Raw genomic sequence first — 26,966 nt, 5'->3', positions numbered from 1 at the left:
TGCCTACGGCTTGATTTTCCCAGCATCTCTCAGAATTGCCTGTGGGAAAGATGGAACCCTGTGATGTTTATCTGCCTCCTGACTCCGTTCATTGAGGATTGCTCCTGTATGCTGTGACTGCCCTACATCTCCAAGCTGTGCTGTGTACTGACTGAGCAGCCTCCTTCAGCTTCAGAGAAGGCCCTGGAGCAGAGAACTGGAGTGACATGTGGCTTGTTGAGGTGGAAAAAGTCTGAACCTACAGGGAATTCTCTACCACATCTGTGGCTGAAATCAGAGCTGGGCCAGGGGGATGTCATAAAGGACTAGCTGTAGACCACACCTTATATTACTCAGATCTGTTTGTCCTCTTATTAAGTTCATGTTGTCATTGTACCCTCAAGGTGGTGGCCACGATTTCTAGAAAGGACTCTGTGCAGAAGAAATAGTGGAATAAGGTTAAGATGGCTGCTGGTCCCAAGGCCATGACTGATATTCATCAACTTTCTCCTCTACCACTTGTTCTGGATGATCTCATCCTTGGCCAACATTGGCTGGTCTAATTTATTTGCCTGGTGGGGGAATCCCAGAACTTTATCTGAGAGCTCAGGCCTTTCACTGTCTTGCCCTTATTTTGCTATAGTGACTGCAATTGTTTGTTCACTGTTATTATCAAACACAAAGACACATAAGGGTCCCCCAAGGAATCCCCTGAGTTCCAGCATATTCTCAACTGCCCCCCTAACAGAGCACCAGTGCTGGCTTCTTACGATCATCAAGACTGAGTAACCTCACCAGTATTGTAACTCCTTTCTTTGCCTGCTGTTACACCCACCTAAGGAAACCAAAGAGATCAGTTGTAGTTTCTGATTTTGTGGAACCCTTCATGTGTCACTAAGAGTAGTGTGACCCACTCCCCACTTTACCCAGTAGAGCCCACACTAGAATAGGAAGCACAAATGGGTTACTGGGAGTGGTAGTGAGAAGGGCGAATTCTTGTTCCATTTCTTGGCATCTGGATTCTAGCCATGGGGGACACTGCTAGATATGTTGGTTAATACAGATAGTGAGTTATGGAGGGTATTTCTCCAGGTCTATGGGATGTTGCCTTAGTTGAGCTGTTCATAGGCCATTCCAATCTGGTATTTGTATTCGTTTCCTGAAGCTGCTGTAACAAATTACAAACAACGGGGTGGTTTAGAATGACTGAAATTTATTGTCTCAGATTTCTGTATCCCAGGGGTTTGAGATCCTGCCATTGGCAGGATTGGTTCCTTCTGAGAGCGGTGAGGGAGACTGTTCCATGCTTCTCTCCCAGCTTCTGGTCATTCATCAGCAATCGTTGGTGTCCCTTGGCTCGTGGCAGCACAAATCCATTCTCCACATGGTGTTCCCCCTGTGCCTCTGTCTCTGAAGGTCTCCTTTTAATAAGGACATAGTCATACTGCATCAATGACCTCATCTACAAGCTGATGGTATCTGAAATGACCCTGTTTCCAATTAAAGTCACACTCTGAGTTACTGGGAGTTACCACTTCAACACATGAATTTATGGTGGAGGGAAGACACAATTCAACTCAAACAGTATTAGACCAGCTACTTCCAGGAATACTTTGGCCACCTGATGTGAAGAGCTGACTCACTGGAAAAGACCCTGATGCTGGGAAAGACTGAAGGCGGGAGAAGAAGGGGATAACAGAAGATGAGACAGTTGGATGGCATCACTGACTCAATGGACATGAATTTGAGCAAGTTTCCGGAGATGGTAAAGGACAGGGAAGCCTGGCCTGCTGCAGTCCATGGGGTTGCACAGAGTTGGACATGACTGAGCTACTGAACAACAACTTCTAAGAAAAAGGTTGGCTAAGTAGAACCAGAAAAACCCATAGTCGTGTACACATTTCTCAATAAAACGAGTGCCTTGCTGCTGCTAAGTCTCTTCAGTTGTGTCCGACTCTGTGTGACCCCATAGACGGCAGCCCACCAGACTCCGCTGTCCCTGGGATTCTCCAGGCAAGAACACTGGAGTGGGTTGCCATTTAACCCGAGGCAATCTTATGCAGGATGCTATGACTTTTAATCAGGTATTCTGTAAGCCCTTCAGATAGTACAGCTAGGAGAGGCCCTGCAGAAAGAGAAGATAAACCAATATTGGGAGCAGGTATCACGCCCTTCAGAGTGGAAGGGATCCAATGCAATTGGCTTGCCATCAAGAAGCTGGTTGTTTACACTTGGGTTTCTGAGGGCCCAGTGTCAGTCTAATGATGACAGGTTGATTATGCACCAGAAATGGTGGTTAGACCAGCTTTGCTGAGCCCATGCTGGTGGGTCCATTTACAGCCATCATCCCTGATACCATGGCAGCTCTGATGATGGGATCATTGTGCACTTGGGTGACTGGGGACATCCACTGGACAATCCATCAGACCAATCATCTTGTCCATCTAGTTGTGCCTCCTCTGCGGTGGATGCTTTTCAGTGAGTACTGACATTAAGACACAAAGACTCAAAGACTTCGTTCTCTTTCCTATAGGTCTACCCATAACCCCCTTTTCTAAAACTGTTTATAATATTAATAATTTAATCCTGCTCCTTCCAGGCCCCTGATCAATCAATCATTTGCCCAGAGATGTATCCTGATCTTGGGCTACCTTTTCTTCCGTGTGAAGCAGATGGAATCGACTGTTATGCTCGCGGCTCGGGGTGTTCCCCTTGTGGTGCTGTAGGGAACAGCAGTTTACTTTCAGGACACGCCAGCACAGTTTTCAAAGTATTGAGCCTTTATTTTAAAAAAAAAGAAATCATTTTTGATAAAAATGCTGCTTGAAGAAAACCTCTTGTGTACTGGAAAAGGGAAAACCTTTCAATGGTTCCTTGATGCTCTGGAAGCACACCGTGAGCTGGAGCTGAGGCGCAAGGACCCTCGGAGCCGCCCTCTGCAGGGACAGAGCCCCCTAAGGGGCAGAAGCATTGGTCCGTGCCTGGTGGTCAGGGCCGGGAGAGCTTCTCCCCTCAGCAGACTCCCTGCTCGGGGCGTTCCCCTTAGGGTCTCTGCTACAGGAGCATCATGGCTAGTGTGCAAGGATGTCCTGAAAGCCCCGCTGCCCTGCTGGTGGTGATGTGATCGGCACATTGAGCCAAGCCATCTGTGAATGAGGATCAGGCATTTTCTCCTCTGTTGGCTTGTTTGCGGGAACCTAAAATAATCCGCCTGCAGCGCAAGGGATGCGGGTTCCATCCCTGGGTTGGGAAGATACCCTGGAGAAGGGAATGTTGACCCCCTTCAGTATTCTTGCCTGGAAAAATCCCCTGGACAGAGGAGCTGGGTGGGTTACACAGTCCATGAAGTTGCAAAGAGTCAGACATGAGGAAGCCACTGAGCACACACGCACGCGCTGTAAGATCTCAGATGTCCGCTGAGACAAAGCCTTGGTGAAACAGAACAGGTGACCTATGGCCACTTATTTATGTAAGTTATTTATGCCCTTTGGACCTGCTTGGACCCCATCATAGAATGGCTTGCTGCTGTACCCACTAGAACCCCTGACTTAGTGGGTCTGACAACACATAGCTAAGTGATGGACACATCCGATGTTCTCAGGTCAGGTGCTCGGTCTTTAATAAAGACAGCAGCATATCAGGATGCTTTTTTCAGATGGTGAGTCATTCTCTATGGAAAAAACATGGCCTTGCTCCAGGATGCTAGGGAGTCTGTGCGATGAATCGCTCCCTGATGCTTGCCAGCAGGTTGGCCTTTTCTGTTATAGTCATCTCTAGCATTGTTAGGTTTACAGAGGACGTGGCCACACACAGAGCCCCTCCTTGAATCCACAGTAGTGGCTCTCAGCTTTCTGCTGGGCCAACGCTTGAATATTTCTGGTGGCATAAATTAAGTGAAATCCAAGTGTGTTGACCACTAATCTTTCACTGAGGAATATAATCTCAATCAAAATTCCAGAAGACTCCTGGAAAAATTTATATTATTATTCTACTTTCTTTTAGAAAGATAAAGGCCCTAGAATAGATGACACAATTTTAAAAGATCACAATGTAAATCAAGAATTGATGTTACCTAATTTCATGACTTACTATAAGGTGGCAGTAATCAAAACAGCGTGTTACAGATATAAAGATAGATAATATAGATCAGTAAAACACAAGAGAGGCACAAATAATCCTTATTTGTATATTCAGTTAATTTTCAACAAAGGCGCTTTCAAAAAAGAAAGGATAATCTTTTCAACAAATAGTGGTAGAATAACTGCATCTCTAGATGAGAAAATGTAAAAATATCAATCCTAACTTCACAACATATGTTCATGAGCTCAACTGTGTCTGACTCTTTGTGATCCCATGGACTGTAGCCTACCAGGCTGCTCTGTTCTGTTCTTTCTAGTTCTGTTTTCCTTTGACAGCTAATAAATAGTTGAATAATTACCCTGGAAAACAATGCAGCTGTAACTATTATTGGAATTTGGTTCAAATCCCGGAACAGATACTAGACTCATAGAGCAGTGTCTGAGAAAAGTTCTCCTCCCCTACCTGCTCCCTCCTCTCTCCCTAGGGCTTTCAAGGAGAGTGGAGAACAAGACCTTTCTCCAGCTGGCAGTTTTACTTGCCAAGATAATTTTAAGTTATGATGTGCAAGGTTACTAGGGAGTTGCTAGGAATGTAAAGATGAATTCAAAAAGATTTTACCTTACAAGAATTTCTGAGTCTGCAGGGGGAGCCAGACAAAAATAGATATCTATATGTATACCTATATTTATCTATCCATCCATTTAAAAACACAGCAAAAATCCTTATAGTGAAGTATAAGCCAAAGTCTAGGAAAGGTCTAGGGAATTATTTCGAGGGGTGGGTGGGAAAAGCGAAAATTTTAAGAAGAAAGTGGCATTTGAGTTGGGTTGAAGGATGAGTAAACTTTCAGTGAAAGATAAGGGGCTGCAGGAATAGTCTAATGGAAGGTAAGCAGAAAGGCTGGAATTTATTGAGGAACATAGTAGTGTCAGAGAAATAGTAATTTAACAATTCATTGTTTTGATCCTGTCTTTAGAGGCTTATTTTTAGTTTGTTGCTGTTGTTTAGTAGCTAAGTCCTGTCGGATTGTTTTTGCTAACCCAGGGACTGTAGCCTGCCAGGCTCCTCTGTCCATGGGATTCTCCAGGCAAGAATACTGGAGTGGGTTGCCATTTTCTTCACCACGGGATCTTCCCCACTCAGGGATGGAAAGCCACGTCTCCTGCATTGGCACACAGGTTCTTTACTACTGAACCACTAGGGAAGTCAATTATTTTTAGTTTAGGGTACATAAGTACACACATTACTAGAAAGCTTCATAAGAAAAGAGGGGGTTACATCATATGTTCACGACTTTTCTGGGTACAATCTTCTCCCCTGGAATGGCAGATAACAAATGCTTAGAATCACCTGTGAGACCCTGCATCTTCTAGATTCAATTTCAAAAGACTTAGCCTCTGTGTGCCTCAGTTAACTTTTAAATAAAAACAAGAATACTTTCCTAAAGAATTGTTAGGAATGACACAGGACGAAGAATGTCTGGCAGAATAGTACTTTAGTAGATATGTCCTAAATTATATATTTAATAAGTAAGTAGATACGCGTGTGAAGTATTAGTAAGTTTTCACCTGGCACCCCTCTCCCGCTGGCCGTAGCCGATAGACCACACCCTCCTAATCCGCCATCCCATTCCCTGGCGCTGGGGGAAACAGCGGTTCCTAACGCCTCCCAGCCTCAGCCAAAGCACGTGGGCTCCGCCTCCCCACAACAACAAAAAACCCTGTAGCACCAGCCCCAGCCCCTCTGCGGGCTTGGCTTGATTTTTAAATCCATCTGAAAGGGCCAATCAGAGGCAGCCGTTCGACTACGCGGAAGCCGATTGGCTCACAACCTCTGATAGTGACCAATAGGCTTGGAGCTGAGTTCAGCCTGGAGGCCGGAAGCGCTCGAATCGAAAACGGGCGGCGGTCGCGGGCAGTTTGAATTGGCTTCTGTGCTCCAGCTCGCCGAGGCTGGACAAGGACTCGCCTTTCAGAAGGGTTGTTTGCCCTTTCCTGCCAGCAAGGTGAGTGTTCTCCTTGGGTCCCAGCTCTGGCGGCGGGCGTGAGGGAGCCGCGGGCCTTGTGCTGGGGGCTCCTGGGCGGCGATCCCTGTGGGATGGCGCTTCTGGGCGCTGAGGCCGCTGCCTCCTCCCACCCGAGGGCCTAGAGAATCGGCCCCGGGCCAGGTTCGTGGGGGTCTCGGCGCCACTGTGCTGCCGGTGAAAGTGGGCTTGCACTAGTGTCAGGAGACCTTGCTTCGCCCTTTGGGGGAAACATTCCTCTGTACGGAAAGGGACTTGAAGCTCAGCAGGTATTTCACTGGCAACCTTTCTAGACCTCCTGTTTGAAATGTGGACATCGGTCTTTTGTCGCTTGGAGGAGATGCAAACTTGGGATTTGAGGGTTTTGATCTGGGCAACGGTTTGGTGTGCCTGTTGTTCGTTTCGAGAGCTTTTCTCTCTTGCCTTCCTTTTATTTTCGCATTTCTTGGACTGCGCCTGTGGACCTGGCTTGCGCTATATATGGGATGAGGACTCAGAAATAAATGACTTTGAGGCCTGTTCTCGAGCTTGGTCTGGAGGCGCAGGCAGAATTTTCACTTACAGGCTCCGCGGTGGCACTTTCGGCGGGGACTCGGGTTTCTTGGAGATGGGGGATTCTGATCAAGGGAACGTGTGAACCCGGCCTGCAGTGCGTGATGTGCGCGTCACAAAAGAGTTTCTTTGGGGTTCAGTGATTCGGGCATGGAAAGTGTCCTCCACTTGGTTAAGATAGAACATTTTTGGATTGAGCGTAGTCCTGCAGATCCTTTTGGCAGGAACCTTGACATCCTGGGCTTTTCTTCATCACCCCACCCCCTACCCCCTTTGCCCGTTTCATCTTGAGGTTTACATTGTTTTTTTTTTTTTTTTTGTCCTGTTGCCCCAGTGGTTCCATATAGATTGTTGAATGATTGATACCTTAAATCTGTCGAAGTCCCTTGTAATCAAAATTAGCTTGGGTCTGTTGGTTGCTTTAACCATTTATGTTTTGTTGTATCTTAGACTTGGAAATGGAAAAGCATTTTACTGGCCAGTCGTCCTTCTGTTTATTTCCATCATCTGTATCATCTTTTTAAATTGCTCCTTTTAATATTTTGTTTGCTATGATGTCTTGATGTAATGCCTTCCATGGCTGGCAGAATTGTTTAGGAGTTATAGTGCCTCTGAAGGCACCCCTGAACTCCTGAATGAACTAGCTAGTTTATAATAGATGAGGTTGCCTATTGGGGAAGTGTAAACTGTCTTTGTTGCTGGAGTGGCGTGAGACTCCTTGAAGTAGTTTTTGGGTAGATGGGAATGGGGTTTACCACACTGTGTTCAAAGAATTAAGGGAGAGGGGAGAATGGCAGAGAAAACAACTTTCTAAGGCTTGAAATTATGTGCTTTCGGAGACCCTTGCTTCTCTTTTAATTTTTGGAAAAAAATTATTAGTACTTTCATCAACTAATTTTTTTTTCAACTAATTTTTAATCATGCTGATAAATTTCCTTGATGAAGTCGATTGAAACAAAACACCAAAATGGTTGTGGACTTCACTTAGTAAAAAAAACAGATTCTCATCCTCTTGCTAAAATAACTGGAAAATGAATGCTTTTTTTTCTTCCATTTGAGTTCCAAAGGCTAATGAGAAGAGAATAATTACCATACTTTTCTCTCAGCTGTTTTAAATTTTCTAAGATATGTCCGAGAAAGAGGTAGGCCATTTCTGTCTTGGTACCATAGGTAGCAATATACAAACAAAAAAGTGTTTTTCAGGAACTAATATAATAGCTAATATGTATGGAAAGCTTATCAGGAGATAGTGTTCCAAAGGTTTAGGGAGTCACCACCATTATTATTCCCAAACCTGGAAACCCGAGCACAGACCTGTTAAATAACATGCCCAAGGCCACACATCTTGTCTATAGCTGAGAAGGAATTTGAATCACTAAGGCTATATACCTGATTCCTGGTCACAGTTGGTCTGGAGAATGACTTGACTGCATTTTGCAGTGATTCTAGTGCTAGTATGGCATTCACACTTTGTTCTTTCATGCACTGACTCAACAAATGATAACCACGTGGGAGGAGAAGGAGGTACCTGTATCATGAGAGACTCTGATGGAGAGAAAACACCAGATTATGATGGATGTCCTCAGGGAAGTCTTCCTGGAGAAAGAGGGACGGAGTATGAGTGGGAATTAATGACGTGAAGAGTAGAAAGATGAGCATTTGCAAAATAACTTATGTATCTTATTTGTCCTATAAGACCAATTTCCCCAGAAACCTTATAGCAAAATATTCATACCTTGTATAATGAAAACGAACTGACTGGTAGCCTAGTAAGAAGTGAAAAATGAGAAATAAGGAAAACAGAAAGCAAGGTGAAACCAAACGAGCATATTGTGTACTACTTCACAGTCAGAGTCATTGGGAGTCACCTTGCAGAGGGTGGCTAGGTGGAAGCTATACTTTGTTATCTTTTGAAAGAAGTTTTGAAATTTGATTCTTAGAGGTGGTTATGTAGATTAGTTCGTTTCTGAGACTGTAAGTTTTCTTTTACTGTGGTAGGATCAACAGTCTGTTTATTCTTTTCAGTTTGTTTATAAATGTTGGAGTCATAAAGAAAGGAGAGCAAAATGAGCTGGGCTTTGGAAGAATGGAAGGAAGGCCTGCCTACAAGAGCTCTTCAGAAGATTCAAGAGCTTGAAGGCCAGCTCGACAAACTGAAGAAAGAAAGGCAGCAGAGGCAGTTTCAGCTCGAGACCCTGGAGGCTGCGCTGCAAAAGCAAAAACAGAAGGTATCACTGAGATGCTGGGTTTTACAACTGTTCACTCATTATTTGGATTAACAGTTTTCTCTTGGTCTTTTTAATTTAGAGAAAAGTGATTTTGCTGTCTGCAGGTGGTTATCCTCCCTCCTCTCCTCTATTGAATCTTTTTTATTGTGATTACCTTACTTCTGCATTCTCTGTCCTCATTTCTGCTTATGTGCTCGTGTGTAGGGATGCTGAATTCCATTTTCACTTCTGTTAGGGACCATGAATTGGACATTGCTTTTGCATTCTGCACCAACATGGCCAAAAATCTCTGGCTCTGAATCTGGGGTCAGTATCAGAACACTTTGCAGCCCAAATAGATACTGCTTTTTTGGGGGGGGGAGGGTGGCTGTGAGGCTTGTGGGATCTTAGTTCCCTGACTGGGGATCGAACCAACACTCCCTGCAGTGGAAACTCAGAGTCTTAACCACTGGATCACCAAAGAAGTCTCCTAGATACTGCTTTCTGACAGTGAGCTTTCATTGTGGAGTTCCCAGATCTCTCCAGGACTAGTAAATGGAAACTTAAATAGTACTCTTTCATACTAGAGTAGTAATACAATTGCTGCTTCTAAAATGTTTTTGCTAGTGGGAGAATTTTTCAGTTTCTTATACTTACTGGCTTTGGCAGCTGAACTTGAAAATGAGTAGCTAAGAGAGGGTTTATAGGTTAATGTTTTTTAATTCTTGAAAGCATATTAAAGCCTCTCTAGGATCAGTGTGTGTAGACCTAACGAAAGACAGTGTAATACATGACTTTGTAAAACTTTTGTCAATAAACTTCAAAATGAGGTCACCTAGGATTTCTGTGTTCATCAAGCATTGACTTCTGGATTATTACAATCATATTTCAGAAAATTAATCATCAGGATTAGACTCAGATTCACAGATAATGTCTGGTAAGTTCATGAGTAAGTGATGTATTTCCTTTTGAACAATCCCCACTAGGTTGAGAATGAAAAAACAGAGGGTGCAAACCTGAAAAGGGAGAACCAAAGCTTGATGGAAATATGTGAAAATCTGGAGAAGACTAAGCAGAAGATTTCTCATGAACTTCAAGTCAAGGAGTCACAAGTGAATTTCCAAGAAGGTCAACTGAACTCGAGCAAAAAACAAATAGAAAAGCTGGAACAGGAACTTAAAAGGTAACTTTTTGGGGAATAGTATTTATTATGGATATCTTTATATGTATTTATCAGGTGCATCCTTTTCATGGTGTTATTATTACATATTGAAGTTTTTTCCTTTCCAGTGGAATGAACAATGATTTGAGGAAAATTAATTCTCATATGCTTCAGTCATGTTGTTGCAGGCTCAGGGCCGTGTGAATTCATTAAATGGTTGCTGGCTTATTCATTTACTTATTCAATATATGTTTATTAAGCTGCCTCATGTGCCAAGGTCTGTGTTACTAGGGGGGTGCAATCATAAATACCCAAACTGTCAACAGTGGTTACTGGAAAGATGCAGGGAAGTTGAAACGTGGCTTCTATTGATGGCATGTGTCTTCTCTGTGTGGAAAAGCTGCTGTAGAGAATGAGAACTAGGGAATTCCCAAAGATTGGGAGCAGCGAGAGCTCAGTTAAGACTGGAGGCCAGGAATTTATAGTAGGACCAGTCTGTAGCATTGTATGAGGGTTTTTTTTTCTTCTTTAGCATGTGGGGTATAAATGCTGAGAAGATATCCAAGAGGATTGATTTAGGGTTTGGGGGCAAGGGTGATGGGCTAGAAGACAGTGGAGTAATTGAGGATGTGGAAGAGAGTGAGTGAAGTTGGGTGCCAGCTGGGTGCCACGGAATCTCAGCTGGAGAGGAGGGAAGTGAAGTCTGCAAGACTTTCCCACCGAGATCCCCATCCGAGAGACCTGTAATGCATAGAGACCTATGCATTACATAATCAGCTCATTGATTTCATTCTCTATGACTGCATCTCTCTTCCTGCCCTGGAAACACGTGGACCGTTGGGGAAGGTGGGGGTGGGGAAATTGGGATTGACATACATACACTACCTTGTATGAAATAGCTAGCTGGTTGGAACCTACTATAGAGCATAGGGAACTCAGCTCAGTGCTCTGAGAAGACCTATATGGGTTGGGATGGGGGAGTGGGGGTAGGAGGGAGGTCTAAGAGGGAAGGGAATATATCCATATAGCTGATTCACTTTATTGTGCAGCAGAAACGAAGCACAACATTGCAAAGCAATTATACTCCAATAAAAAAAATAAAACTGCTTGTCTTATAAAAGGCAACCAATAAAATACTTGTTAAATGGGAAGAAACCCAGCAATTTCAATGCCATATTTGACCAATTTTTTTCTTTGACCAATTTTTTAAAAAGTGCTTATTACTATTTTTCCATTTTAAAAAAAAATCCCCAAACAACTAGAGGCATTAATCAAAAAATAAGTTTAGTGGGACTTAAGCACTCCTAGCTTATAAATGGAATCTTCTCATTCTAATAGTGGAAGATTAAAAGCAAAAAAGACTAGCAAATTGCCCCATGTTAATTTCTGTGAATGTTCCCCTAGAAATTTTAAGAATAAATTTTGTTTTTAAATAACTTTACACTTCCAGAACCAGTTAACACCTTACATAACCAGGGTGAAATGACCAAACCGGAAGTTAATGTTAATTCAATACTATTAACTATAGATCTTATTAGAATTTCTCTCATTTTTCCAGTCATGTCCATACACTCATTTTTCCAGGAATGTCCTTTTTCTACTCCAGGATCTGAGCCAGGATTCCATGTTGCATTTAGTGGATGTTTTCTTTTCTCCTTAAGCTGTGATGGTTTTTTGACTTTTGTGACTTTGACATTTTTAAGGAGCACTAGACCCCTTTATTGTAAAATAGAACTCATTTGGATTTGTCTGCTGTTTTTCAACAATGGCAGAGTTGACACTTTGGACTGGATTACTCTTTGTTGTGGAAGGCTGCCCTGTTCACCACAGGATACGTGGAATTTCTGGCCTCCACTCACTAGATACCAATAGCACTTACCCTATCTCCAAATTTTGACAGTCAGAAATGTCACCAGGCACTGCCAAATGCCCTTTGGGAGGGCAAAGTCATCCTGGAGAGAGAATCACTGGGTCAGATTGAGGCTATGAATTTTTGGTAAAAGTGTCACAGAACTAGTGACATGCCTTTCTCAGTGCCTCTTATCAGAGGGTACATGATTCAGTTTGACTTTTATTTATTTATTTTTTTTTTTCAGTTTGACTTTTAAACCTTCACTTGGTTAGGGTGTTACCTGAATTTCTGGATTGTAAATTACTGTTTTTCCGTTTGTAATTAATAAGTATTTTGATACCAAGAACTTTTTTCCAGGCATAGCTTGCAGTTATCTTAATTCTACCTACAAAGCAAACATATTTGTGAAAGGTAAAACATTTAAAAATTAAGAGTTGACTCTTCATATCTATGAGTTCTGCATCCACAGATTCAACCAACTAGGGTCAAAAATATTTGACGAAAAAATTCCAGAGAGTTCCAAAAGCAAAAATTAAATTTGCATGCTGACAACTATTAACATAGTATATACGTTATATTAGGTATTATAAGTAACCTAGAGGTGATTTAAAATGTGCAGGATGATGTGCATAGGTTATTATGCAAATACTACCTATGTGATTTAATATGAGAGTTGAACCTTTGCACATTTTAGTATTTAAGGTGAAAGTGCAAGTCGCTCAGTCCTCTCCGACTCTCTGCAACCCCATGGACTATACAGTCCCTGGAATTCTGCAGGCCAGAATACTGGAGTGGGTAGCCTTTCCCTTCAGGGGATCTTTCCAACCCAGGGATCAAGCCCAGGTCTCCCGCATTGCAGGTGGATTCTTTACCAGCTGAGACACAAGGGAAGCCCTTTAGTATTTAAGAGGGTCCTAGACCCAACCTTCTGCAGGTACCAAGGGTTGATTGTCTGCTTGTCTTTTTATGAGGATGATAACTTAGGTACATAGCCGTCTTTTTCTAATTTTGTTTTCTATCCATGTGGTAAGGTGGCTATTAAGTTGCAGTGTTAGAATGATAAATAAATGTCTTTTGTTCTTTGTTTTCCTAAACTTTATCTTTGTTTGGCTTGTTCATCACTGTATTCCTAGCACCTGGCAATTGCAAGTCCTCGAATACTTGTTGAATGAATAAATGAAAGAAGCATTTGTTTTGGAAAGCAGGTGCTTGGGAAATAGGAAGTTCACTTCAGTATGCTGGAATAATTATTTCTTTGAAAAGAACATTTTGGGTGCCAATGTTAGAAATATTGATGTTAATAATTTAGACAGAAACATTCATATTTTAACATTTGAGGAAGAGATGCTTGGGTAAATTAAACCTAGTAGAAAAGAGCTTAATTTAGTACATTTTTTTTAGTGGTGATAGTTTGTGTTTTTTTTCCCTAGGAGACAGGCGATACAAAGGTTTATAAAAATAACAGCAGGGTATATTTTTATTTAATATTTAAAATTAATGAACTTTTTCAAATGAAAAGATAGGGAAAAGGGGATAAGATGTGAATTTGAGAGGGAAAAGAAACACCAATTTCGCAAGTTCCTTCAAAATTTCTCTCTGGAGTCACCAACCTTTTACCCCCTGGGAAGTCTATAGACCTGCAGTGTCCAATATGGTCACCACTGGCTACATGTGGCCATGGGACACTTGAAATGTGGTTAATGTAAATGGAGTTGTGCTGGAAATATGCAGTGAACTCCAAATTCTGAAGATTTAGTACAAAAACATGTAAAATACCTTATTAATGATTTTTGCATTGATGGTACGTTGAAATGATAATATCAAAAATATTGAGTGAAATATTAAGATTGAATTCATTTATTTCTTGTTATTATTTTTACACTAATAGAACATTTTTGTTGGAGAGGTGTTATCTATTATGAATTTGAAGGTGATTTGATTTGCTGAATAACCATTTTCAGCTCATACATTACTTCTTCCTTCTCGGATTGAATTTAGATCCGGGAGGAGCTAGCGCACTGAGGCCCTTCCTTTATTCCTTTCTTCCCTTCCTGCTTTGATTAATGTGTCCTTGGCAGAGAGAATGGTGCCCATCATTAGCGATTGTACGAGGAGCTTCATTTTATTTCTTGTGTTAAGGGAAAACCAGAGACACTGGGCAAGCTGCAAGAATTGCGTTCTCTTGAAGGGTGTTAGAACTTAAATGGTAAGGATACTCGACACACGTACAGTTCAGGTTCTCTGCATCCTCAGGTTCTACACCTAACGATATGAAGGGCTGACGGTACTACTGCTAATTCTACATAAGGGACTTGAGCATCCCTGGATATTTGTCATCTCCAGGGGTCTTGGAACCAATGCTCCACACACACTGAGAATGATTGTGTTTAGCTCACTTTCTTCATTTCTTTGGGACAGTTTCCTGCCAGTATCTTTTCTACATGCATGAAGTTAACTTGATTTTTTTTTTTTAACTTGATTTTTATATGTGCATTTAAAAAATGTCATAAAAGGCATAGTATGTATATCAAGGCTATGTTTTTATTTATTTAAATTTCCTACTTATTTAATTTTTAACTGGAGTATAATTGCTTTATAATATTGTGGTAGTTTCTGCTGAACAACAGTGTGAATCAGCCATAAGTATACATATATGCTGACCCTCTTAAGCCTCCCTTCCAGCCCTGTAGGTCATCACGGAGCGCTAAGCGAGTTCCCTGTGGTATAGAGCAGCTTCCCACTAGCTATGTATCTTATACGTGGTAGTGTATATATGTCAATACTACTCTCTTCATTCACCAACCCTGTCCTTCCTCCTCTGTCCACAAGTCCATTCTCTACATCTCTGTTTCTGCCTGGCAAATAGGTTCATCAGTACCATTTTTCTAGATTCCTTATATATGTGTTAATATATGATACTTGTTTTATTCTTTCTGGCATACTTCACTCTCTTGTGACAGACTCTGGGTTCATCCATATCACTACAGATGACCCAATTTCTTTCCCTTTTGTGGCTGAGTAATACTTGTATATTTGTAAATCTTTTTTATCTGTTCATTTGTCTGTGGACATTTAGGCTGATTCCCTGAACTGGCTGTTGTAACTAGTGCCGCAGTGAACGATTGGGGTTGTCGTTGTTCAGTCACTAGGTTGTGTCTGACTCTTCTGCGACCCCCATGGACTGTAGCCTGCCAGGCTCCTCTGTCCATGGGATTTCCCAGGCAAAAAAGACTGGATTGGGTAGCCATTCCCTTCTCCAGGGGATCCTCCCAACCCAGGGATTGAACCCATGTCTCTTGGATTGCAGGCGGATTCTTTACTCCTGAGCCACTGGTGAAGCCCTAACATGGGGTACATGTGTCTTTTTGAATTATGGTTTTCTCAAGGTATATGCCCAGTAGTGGGGTTGCTGGGTCATATGGTAGCTTTTAGTTTTTTAAGGAACCTCAGTACTGTTCTCTACAGTGGTTGTATCAATTTACATTCCACCAACAGTGCAGGAGGGTTCTCTTTTTTCCACATCCTCTACAGCATTTATTGTTTGTAGATTTTTTGATGATGGCTGGTCTGACCTGTGTGAGGGGATAACCTGACTGTAGTTTGATCTGCATTTCTCTAATAATGAGTGATGTTGAGAATCTTTTCATGTTGTTGGCCATCTATCTGTCTCTTTTGGAGAAATGTCTGTTTAGATCTTCCATTTTCTGATATTTTTAAAAAATAATTTTTACTTATATATTTATTTTTGGGTGTGTTGGGTCTTTGTTGCCACGCCAGCTTTTTTCCAGCTGCGATGAGCAGGGGCCCTCTCTTGTGGGGCACAGACTCTAGGGCACGCGGGCTTCGGTAGCTGCAGCTCCCGGGCTCTAGAGCACAGGCTTAGTAGTTGTGGGGCATGGGCTTAGTTGCTCCACAGCACGTGGGATCTTCCTGGATCAGGGATCAAACCCATGTCTCCTACATTGGCAGGTGAATTCTTTACCACTGAGCCACCAGGAAAGCCCTGCTGTTGTTGTTTTATACTGAACTCCATGAGCTGCTTGTATATTTTGGAGATTAATCTTTAGTCAGTTGCTTCACTTGCAAGTATTTTCTCCCATTCTGAGGGTTGTCTTTTCATCATCTTGTTTATGGTTTCCTTGGCTGCGCAAAAGCTTTTTAAGTTTAATTAGGTCCCATTTGTTTATTTTTCTTTTTATCTTCATTTCTCTAGAAGGTAGGTCAAAAGGATCTTGCCAAAGTCTATATTATTAATATAATGACAATATTATATGTAATGTTATCTAGTTTCAAGATTTGAGCCCTTGCTTCAATGATAGCAATGTCCTCCTGTGTTTAAGTTCTGGGGTTTTTTTTTTTTTGGTTGCACTGTGTCTTTCTTTGGCCTAGAATATAAAATTTGGAATGTGTCCCAACTCTCCCAACTCTCCTTTGCTATGATAGTGGTTATTACAGATCTTCACTATAGCCTTTATTACATTGTAATTGGCTGGCTTGTATTTCTGTTTTCTGAGTTCCTTTGGAGACAAAGGACTGTCTCACAAGTTAGTTCTTATGAAGTGTCTGTTGGACAAATGCAGTGGTAGGAATTCTTAGAGGGTGGGTATTTTTGTCAGTTTGTTGCTCTCTGGGAATGTATGGTGTTGGTGTTCTGCAGCTGTGACTGGTGTGGCATCCTCTCGGGTCGTTTTCTCACAGGTGTAAATCTGAACTTGAAAGAAGCCAGCAAGCTGCACAATCTGCGGATGTCTCTCTGAATTCATGCCTTACACCACAAAAAATTTTTGCAACTCCGCTCACACCAAGCCAGTATTATAGCGGTAAGGATTCTTTTCCCTTTGTATAAATAGCTCTTTTGTTGAGATTTTTAATTCTGCCCAAGAAATGAAATCATTCAACCTTGAATTCAGCTTCTAATTTAAGCATTAAAAACAACAACAAAAAGCAGCCATTAGTTACATATATATTTGTGTATCTGTTGAAATATGTTGCGCCATCAGTCAGCCTTTAAGCTTTTCCCTTTATGCGTCTATGGTATTTTTTTTTATTTTTTATTCTATGGTATTTTTTTAAATAATTCAGTTTTGGAATATTCAAAATGCCTGTGTTTCCATGCATTTTGATATTTGAGTAATTTGATCAGTATCGGTTGCCTTAACCAAAATATTCTTTCTATCTGATGTACAAAGATACTCATTTCTAGACTATCATAATGATTCTTTGCAAAATCAGTGATCAAACTGAAACTGTATCTCATTGTCTGTGTTTAGGTTCCAAATATGAAGATCTAAAAGAAAAGTATAATAAAGAAGTTGAAGAACGACAAAGATTAGAGGCAGAGGTAAAAGCCTTGCAGGCAAAGGTAAGTTAATTATGGGCCTTTTAATGGAGTATGCAGTTGAAGAAGTACTTTGCTATAAGTAGGATGGAGCAAGGATAGAAAAATCTGCTCTACATAGGGCTGACCCGTTTTTCTTACACCGAGAAAACAGACTTCCTGGCTCATTGGTTATGCTATTTTTAAGTTTAAAAATAGGTAAGTGTGGAGTACAATGGATTGGGCAGATGACTTTATCCCTAAATATCAAATAGGCCGCAAATTCCCTAGGAACTGTGGAAACATACTTGTTTCTCTGTTAAGATCTTATATGATAAAGAATATGTTTGGAGAGGGTGAGACCAGAGTTATTCCTGGCTGACTTTGGCACCTGGAGGCAATTGCTTCCTATTCAGACCTTCTGATGGAATTTGGTGATTGCTACCAGGGATGAAAGGTTTGGGGATCATTATTAATGAAATGTTTATTTCAGGTGAGAAGGTTGTCAACATAACCTCTCTAGTTCTTTTAAATATGTAGCTGACAAGGGATTTAAACTCCAATTTGGTAGGGGAGAAAAAGGCTGAGAGAGGTGGGTGAAAGATTTGCTTAACATCAATAGAATAAACAAAACGCATGTTTTGGGAACCCCAGCTTTTAGTTACAGGACTGACCCTGAAAATACCTGGTGTCTGTAGAATATACCTTTCTCATTTCTGCTCACATGGTATTATTTGTTTTCTTTTTTTTTTTAAATTCCAAGAAAAAAAAATTCCAGTTTGGTACTGAATGACACAATCCCACTCAGCATATGAACTTGGTGAGATGGCCCAACTTAGCAGACAGGTTAAGGCTGAATGTATAAGTAGATGCCTTATATAGTATAGAGGATCAAAAAGTACCTGTTCGAGTTTTAGCAATTTTAATTTTTTTTTAAGCCTTTAACCCTTGTTTTGAGATCACCAGAGTTTTGGTACATAGCAAAGGCATTGCTTTTCAACATGAATAAAAATGAAACCATAAACTTCTGATTGTCTTGGAAATATCATTTGCTTTGTTACCCATTTCACATTGGTATCAATTCTGGCCCTGACATCTGTTGCCAGAGTTATTTTGTGGAGGACTGTGAGTCTCCAAAAACATTAGACTTCTCCCCGTGGTGAGAAAAGCCCTTGCTATAAAAAATTTAACTCAGCTACTGTAGCTGCAACTTGATGTTTGTTAAAATGGAGATAGAAGAACAAAAAGGATTCTAAACATCAGAAAATCCACAAATGTGTTTTATATAATACAAAATGCCTCTTAGGACATTTTTTGGGGGGAAACAGTATGGTGGAACATGAGATTCTTGTAAGAGTTCTTTGGTTAGTAATGAATTTTGAGTCTCTGTGTTCAAAGCTATAGGGGGAAGTGACCAAGGGTGGGCAAAGGAAAACCGTACTTCAGAATTCAAAATGGCAGTGAGTACTCACATGCGTTTTTTTTTTTTTTTTTAGTATTTCATTTATCATTTTATTTATTATTATTTTTTTATTATTATTATTTTTTTTTCCAGTGGGTTTTGTCATACATTGATATGATCACATGCGTTTTTATGAAGTTTATGAGGGATGCAGGATAAATACAAAAGCTGAGCCCAGTTAAAATAGATTGAACCTCAGCTGGTGCTGGCTTTACCCTTCAGTGCTAAGTCTGACCGTTAGAACATTTCACGGGATAATGGGACTCAGTGGTTCCCCTGACTTGATGAATGTTCTTTTCTGGTACACAGTGGAAGTGCTATTAAATACCTTCTTGGCATGGCTTTATGTTCTATTTGAAAATAAGTACGTAGTCTTTTTAAACATTTTGATTGTAGTGTAGCTGATTTACAGTCTCGTATTAGTTTCAGGTGTACGGCAAGGTGATTCAGTTTTATATATATAAATATATATACACACACACACATACTTTTTCATATTCTTTTCTGTTATAGTTTATTGCAAGATATTGAATATAGTTCCCCGTGTGTAAGATCTTGTTTATCTATATTATACGTAGTAGTCTTTCCCCCACCACCACTTTCCTCTTTCATAAGCATGTTTATGAGTCTAGTATGTAGTCTTAAATATTGTGACTTCTAAAGGGCTCTAAAGAGCTTCTGTTTTTACAGAAAGCAAGCCAGGCTATTCCCCAAAGCACCATGAATCACCGGGACATCGCCCGACATCAGGCTTCTTCATCTGTGTTCTCATGGCAACAAGAAAAAACCCCAAGCCGTCTTTCATCCAGCACTCTAAAAACTCCAGTTAGGAGAGATTTCTCTGCATCTCATTTTTCTGGGGAACACGAAGTGACTCCGAGTAGACCAACTTTGCAAATAGGGAAAACAGATACTAATAGCAGTTTCTGTGATAATTCTAGCAATTCTCATCTTTTGGATCAGTTAAAAGCACAGAACCAAGGTAACTTCTTGGGTTAAATTTTCCTGAGATAATTTCAGACATGACTCCAGACACTTTTAATCCTAGAAAGTGGTACTGTGTTTTGTTAGACCCATCCTTGGTCAACATCCCAGCCTGGTGATATGAAATAGTGTCTTTGGGATAATGAAAAAAGCTATCACCATTTGGAAAGATACCTTTATTTTACTAAAAAGCTGGTGCTGTAAAGACTTTAAAAGTAGGGTGAGTGGCTTTGACTTTCCGAAGCAGGGAGAAGCGGTCACTGTTGACATTCCCCGCGCTTCTCACCTGTCTCCTTGTGTGGCCCGTGAACAAGCTGGTTTTGGCCAGAGGTGTGGCATGTGTCTGCAGAACGGCTTTCCTGTGTGCTGCCAGGCTGTCCATATGGGGGCAAACCTGTAACCTTGGCTGCCGCACCGCGCTGCTGCTGACGGCCAAGGGTGCCAGGTGGTGTTTTGGAATCTGCTCTGCAGACTATGATAATTTCCAGTGCTGTGATAGATTGAAAATCACCATCAGCGTGCAATGGTGAGAGCTATCACACGGCCAGTGCCTTTGGAACCAATATTATGTATATGCAGGGAGAAAAAAATGAAAAAAAATTGTTAATTTTGGCAGTAGAGGGGGTTCATACTGTCTTGCTCTTTACTGGCAGTAAAGCCACTAGAGAATACAGGAGGGTGAATTTTTCACTGCTTAGCACTCATTTGCATTGATATGGGTACAAAACAAATATTTGTGGGTATATAAAACCAAGTGGTAATTTTAACACAGGGTATTATATGTGATACACATTTTGCAGTTTTCTCAATAAGATACTATTCATGATTTTAGAAAAGCATTCCTCCCTGCCACAAGTTTACTGTGAAAACATAAAAATTTTCTTCTGCTTTTTATAGGATTTTTGAATAAAAATAACAATAAAGACTAAATATTGAAATTAAATCCAATTAAAATAGTTTCTTTGTTTAATGTGAATTGATTTATATTTGACACCAAAGATTTCAGAGTGTAGTAGCAGTGATACATTCTGAGTTTAGTTGTAAATTTGTTTGTGAAAAATACATGTTAATTGAAGTGTGGGTTTTGTTTGTGATTTAAGAACTAAGGAGCAAGATTACTGAGTTTGAGCTACGTCTGCAAGGACAAGAAAAAGAAATGAGAGGCCAAGTGAATAAACTTCAAGAACTCCAACTCCAACTGGAGAAAGCAAAAGTGGAATTAAATGAAAAAGAGAAAGTTTTGAACAAAAGCCGGGATGAACTGGTGAGAACAACTTCACAATATGACCAGGCATCAACAAAGGTACTCAACTTTTCACGAGTTATTGAAAAATCTGCATTTTTTTCATACAATTATTTGGAAAGAGTATGCTTAGACTTGTCAAATAAATATTAGTAATGAACCTTATTAATGTATACTAGGCAGTATTGATTGCAGTTGAACAGTAAGTTCTTTTAGAATTTGATAGATCTGGGTCAAACCTGGACTGCACAGTTTTTAGCTGAGGGACTTCACAAGTCGCTGATGTCTTTGACACCTCAGAGGGTGGTGAAGAGTAAACGTGCATACAGCATCTGACAGGTGCCTGATACGTAGAAGAGGCACGTAAAGTCACGGAGCTTTGAAAGAGGTTTAGGACATGTGACAGAGTTGAATTGATCTACTCATGGAAACCAGTATATACCCTTCTGCCATTTAACCTTTTTTCAAGTTTTTTATTTTGTATTGGAGTCTAGCTGATAGCAGTGTTGTGATGGTTTTAGGTGGACAGCAAAGGGACTCAGCATACATACACACACATCCATTCTCCCCAGACTCCGCTCCCCCCCAGGCCGCCACATGTCATTGAGTAGAGTTCCCTGGGCCGTACAGTACGTCCTTGTTGGTTATCCATGTTCAGTGTAGCAGTGTGTACATGTCCATCTGAAACTTCCTAACTGTCCCTTCACCCATCCTTCCCCCCAGCAACTGTTAGTTTATTCTCTAAATCTGTGAATCTGTTTCTGGACTCAATTTGAGTCATTTACTGACTCATTTGACAAATATTTATTGACAGTCTGCGGTATGTCAGGCACTGTTCTAGACCCGAGGTGCGGCAGTAGCGGTGAGTAAACAGACACAAAGCGCTGCCCTTGTGGAGCTTCATCCTAATGGGGGTGTAATGTCAATGTACCAGGCACATTGGTAGTGCACTACATGGAGACAAGTGTAGAGAAAAATGAACTGATTTTATATATTTCTGAATTTTATTTACTAATAATTTGTTAAGGATTCTTGTGTCTATATTTATGAGGGATGTTGGTTAGCTGTTTTCTCTTTTTGTACTGTCTTTGTCTGGTATTTGTATCAGAGGTAGTTCTAGCTTCATAAAATGAATTGGTAAGTGTTCCCTCCTCTTCTGATTTTTTGGGAGGTATTGTGTAGAATTGGTGTTATTTCTTCTTTATAACATTTGGTAGAATTCTCTGTGAAACTATCTGGGCCTGAAGATTTCTTTTTGGGAGTTTTAAAATTACAAATTCAATTTTTAAAATAGTGACAACCATTAAAATTATTTATTTCACATCGGATGAGGTGGGTTAGTTTGTGATTTTAGAGTAACTTTCATCTAAATTGTCAAATTTATGTATGTGGGGTTCATAGTATTTCCTTATTCTTTTGATGACTATAAGTCAGGCTATTTCCCGGTTCATTTCTGATATTTGTGTCTTCTTTTGTTTTTCTCTTTGTCAATATTGCTAGGAGTTTTGTCAGCTTTATGGCTCTTTTATTGATATTACCAAAGAGTCAGCTCTTTAATTCATTGATTTTCTCTATTATTTCCTGTTTTCAGTTTCAGTGATTTTTTTTTTTTTTGCTTTTGTTTTCTCCCCTCGGTTATTTTCTTCTGCTTGCTTTGAGTTTATTTTGCTCTTCTTTTTCTAGGTTGTTGAGGTGGGGCGCTTAGTTTAGTGACTGGAGACTTCTCTTCTTTTCTAACACAGACGTTTAATGCTGTGAATTTCCCTTCCTATACTACTTTAACTGTGCCCTTCAAACTGATACGTCTAGTGGATTATTCAGAAATTTAGTTTCCAAGTATTTGGAGATTTTTCTTTTTGTTATTGATTTATTGTTTGACTCCATTGCTGTCAGAGAACATATTATATGGTTTCAGTTCTTTTAGATTTCTTGGGGTTTGTTTTATCGTCTAGGATATGGTCCGTCTTAGTATATATTTCACAGGCACTTGGGGAAAAAAATGTATATTCGGTTGTTGAGAGCAATATTCTAAAAGTGTCATTAGCTCCTGTTGATTAATGTTCTTTATTGAATTCCTCTTTATCTTTTCTGATTTCCTGTCTAATTATTTCTAGCAATTGTTGAGGGAAGCGTATTGCAGTCTCCCATAATTGTCTATTTCTCCTTTCAGTTTTATAAATTTTTGCTTCACTTATCTTGCAGTTCTATAGTTTGGTCCATACACATTTAGGATTGTTATGTCTTCTTTTGGATTGACCTTTATCATGTAATATCCCTTAGTGTATCTGATAATTTTTTTTTTTCTCCCATTCTGAAGTCTACTTAATCTGGTAGTAATATAACCTCTCCAGCTTTCCTTTGGTTAAAGTGTCATGATGTATTTCTTGCTGTCCTTTTACTTTCAGCCTATCTATACTGTTAAGTTAAAAAATATGACCTTACTATGAATTAAAAAAATAGCCTAATGTTAGTTTTGTGTAGACAGCACATAGTTGGGTCATATTTTTTAATCTCTTTTAGAAACACTATCTCTCTAGTGTTTTAAGACCATTTATAGTCAATGTAATTATTGATATATCATGACTTAAGTTTTACATCTTATTTTTTATTTCTTTCATTTCTCATTTGGCTGTTTTCATTTTTTCTGCCTTCCCGTAGGTTTAACTTGAACACTTTTTAGAATTTCATTTTGAATTATCAATAGTTTGAGTATATTTCTTTGTAGGGCTTTTATGATTGTTCTAGCAATGGCAACCCACTCCAGTACTCTTGCCTGGAAAATCCCACAGATGGAGGACCCTGGTGGGCTGCAGTCTATGGGGTCGCGAAGAGTCGGACATGACTGAGTGACTTCACTTTCACTTTTAACTTTCATGCATTGGAGAAGGAAATGGCAACCACTCCAGTGTTCTTGCCTGGAGAATCCCAGGGACGGGGGAGCCTGGTGGGCTGCCATCTCTGGGGTCGCACAGAGTCGGACACGGCTGAAGCAACTTAGCAGCAGCAGCAGATAATGTATGTATACATACAATTTATCAGTTTATTGGTGTTGTCATTCTATCAACTCTAATAAATTATTGAAAGTTTACTTCTCTTTTTGTCCTTTTACCATCCCCTATTTATAGTATAATTTTCTTGAGCATTTTTTATATATACATTTAGAACCACATCAGGTAGTGTTACACTTTTGCTTTATTTGTGAAACATAATTTAGAAAATTGAAGAAGAAAAGGAAAACCTATTGTTTATACATTTATTGTATATAGAAATATTCTTATTTTTCTTCCAAATTTCCTTCTTTCATCATTTCTTTTTAAAGAACATCCTTTAACCATTCTTTTAGTGTAGCAACAAATCCTCTAAATTTTCTTTTGTCTGGGAATGTCTTTATTCTTGGAAGATATTTCAGCAGGGTATAGGATTCTGGGTTAACAGTTTTTTCTTTCAGTACTATTATGCTTTTCCTTGGGTCCCAAAGTCTTGTTAATCTTCCTTCTTCTCTCTTTTCAGAACTTTCTTATGTTTGTTTTAATAAAATATGTGGGTTTTGGATTGTTCTTGAAATGTTCATCTTTTCCATCTTCCTGGAGTTGGTAGTCCCGGTTCATTTTTAGAATTCCTCTAGTGCAGTGGTTTCCACAGAAAAATTCTCAACAACTATGGATTAGATATATGATGAAACATGATCTGCCTTGATCTGTATATTTACTCTCTTTGGGCAGTATGGGTTTGTAATTTGGTTTTCTAAGTTAGACTTGGATTCAAGCCCTGGTTCTATTGCATCCCACTTGTATTACTTTGGAGCTATTTAATTAACTTCTGAGCTTCAGTTGCCTAATCAATAAAATGATGTTAGTAATAATGCCTTTCTCATAGGATTGCTGTAAAGTTTGTGATGATTTTTCTCAAGGCTTTAGCATAGTGCCTGGCATATGGTGAACTTATAATAGTCGTTATTGTTATATCGAGTTCATAGTCAGTGTAGTTCATTTTCATTTGCATTTCTGCCAACTCAGCCTTCTTTTGTATGAGCATTATACTTTCCTTTCATATGTTGAGGGCTTCCCTGGTGGCTCAGATAGTAAAGAATCTGCCTGCAGTGCAGGAAATCCAAGTTCAATCCCTGGATCTGGAAGATCCCCTGGAGAAGGGAATGCCTACCCACTCCAGAATTCTTACCTGGAGAATTCCATGGACAGACGAGCCTGGCGGTCTACAGTCTATGGGGTCGCAAAGATACTGAGCATCTGACTTTTACATATTGCTTTGTTGGTTTTGGTGTGACAGGATCACCAGATCCTTCTCTCTAGCATATATCATGAGGTCACTTACCAGATCATGAATTAAAATTTTTGAATAGGACAGTGCTGAGAACATAGCTTTTGCACTCTTTCTATTAGAGACTTCCCTCCAGGTTCTTAAGACTCATTTATTCAGTGCTTTCTGGATTCCATTTTTTTCTCATAAACTATAAACCCACCTAAATGAAAATTCAGTCTACTTTTCTCCATCTTGTCTCTAAAGATAGTATGACCTTGTCCAATATGTTGCTGAAATCAAATTATTCTTTGCTTATGCTATTCCCTGATCTACCTTTAGAATTACCTATTAAATAAAATGGAGCTAATTTAGCCAAAATCAACCACGTGCTTCAGTAAACATATGCTGTTTCTAGTATGCTTCTTTTCCAAGTATTTACCCACCATGTGGGTTGCAAGGTTTGAACTCATGTAGAAACAGTGTTGGGGCTGGGCAGCAAATTTGGGCTTCATATTTTATGGCTAAAAACTCAGGCCCAGACCACTGAGTCTCTAGGGTCTCTATATGCGTACTGTTATATACTCTCTATATACATACTGTTAAAGGACTAGAGCCCTGAACCCTTTTTTAGAGTATTATGGAGCATTCATGATACCTAGTGGCCAGGTACTTGTATATGGATGGTGCATCATAAATACCAACATTTAAAAAAATCTAAATATAAATTATTCCCAAAGGCTTTTTCTTTAAACCCAACTCTTTGTACAATAATAAGAAAGTATTACTGATTCTGAGATCTTGTGGGTTGCAGTTTGAGGGAGTACCAGCAGAGGGTGCCAAGGATTCATTCATTTATTCTGCCATGCATGGGTTGTCCCCCTCCCCCGAGAATTGTCAAAATTTTAGACCATTTAGTCAGTGATTTTTGTCTTAGTTGCCTACTGCTGTATCCCCAGTGCCTAGCATGGAGCTTGACATATTTGCTGAGTTCATATTTATTATTGTTAGAAATAATTTTCTTTCATACTTTTCCTTATGATAGTGAAGTCGCTCAGTCATGTCCGACTCTTTGCGACCCCGTGGACTGTAGCCCACCAGGCTCCTCTGTCCATGGGAGTCTCCAGGCAAGAATACTAGAGTGCGTTGCCATTTCCTAAAATTCAAGAACAGTAAAGATAATGACAGAGGTATCTTAATGTTCAAAGCAGTGAATTAGTTCGAACTACTGGCTCAATATTTTACTTTTTAAATTCAGGATCTTGAAAGTTCTGATATTTGCAAGATCAGACCAGCTTTATCTTTTCATCTATGGTTAGTTAATCATTGGTGTCAGGTCTTATGGGAAATTTTACACAGTGTTTTCTTTTCCTCTTTGTTAAATTTCTAATAGTTATAAATGGGTCTATAATGAGTCTCAGAAATATATTAGTGGAGAGATTTGCCACACTGGGATACATTTCTTTTGGACCAGGAATTCTCCCCCAGCAATGTGAGTTGTTCTTGTTCTTTCCTGGGAATTTAAAGTTGTTTTGTAGGGCAGGTCTAGGATTTGAACACCACAGGGAAGAATTAGAGGAATGGGTTTTAACACTTAAAGATTTAATTTTAAAGAGCATCCTAAATTTCAGTGTAGTTCATGTTTTGAAGATTATTTTAAAGATAACTAGCTATGTATTAAAAAAAAATGAAATAATGCCGTTTGCCGGATGTGGAGATTAGGAGTAAGTCAAAGACAAATATCACATATCATTTATATGTGGAATCTAAGAAAGTCATACAAATGAATCTATTTACAAAACAGAAAGACTCACAGACATAGAAAACAAATATATGGTTACTAAAGGG

General features: G+C 39.9%; 1 protein-coding gene across 2 annotated transcripts in view; it reads left to right on the top strand.

Moving 5' to 3' along the window:
* The first annotated feature begins 5,935 nt into the window (after positions 1 to 5,935).
* Positions 5,936 to 26,966, top strand: part of CENPF (centromere protein F) — a 61,396-nt gene continuing 40,365 nt past the window's right edge. For both annotated transcript variants that reach the window (XM_061160954.1, XM_061160953.1), the window contains exons 1-7: positions 5,936 to 6,064; positions 8,660 to 8,862; positions 9,828 to 10,024; positions 16,554 to 16,675; positions 17,126 to 17,217; positions 19,325 to 19,616; positions 20,719 to 20,921. In XM_061160954.1, the coding sequence (XP_061016937.1) occupies positions 8,701 to 8,862; positions 9,828 to 10,024; positions 16,554 to 16,675; positions 17,126 to 17,217; positions 19,325 to 19,616; positions 20,719 to 20,921 (1,068 nt within the window). In that variant the 5' untranslated portion in view covers positions 5,936 to 6,064; positions 8,660 to 8,700. The remainder of the gene's footprint in view (positions 6,065 to 8,659; positions 8,863 to 9,827; positions 10,025 to 16,553; positions 16,676 to 17,125; positions 17,218 to 19,324; positions 19,617 to 20,718; positions 20,922 to 26,966) is intronic.

Source organism: Dama dama, chromosome 14 (assembly GCF_033118175.1).
Source record: "Dama dama isolate Ldn47 chromosome 14, ASM3311817v1, whole genome shotgun sequence".
In the NCBI taxonomy this organism is placed as follows: Eukaryota; Metazoa; Chordata; class Mammalia; order Artiodactyla; family Cervidae; genus Dama; species Dama dama.
The sequence above is the reverse complement of the archived record's forward strand: the minus strand, read 5'-3'. Positions and strand labels throughout refer to the sequence as shown.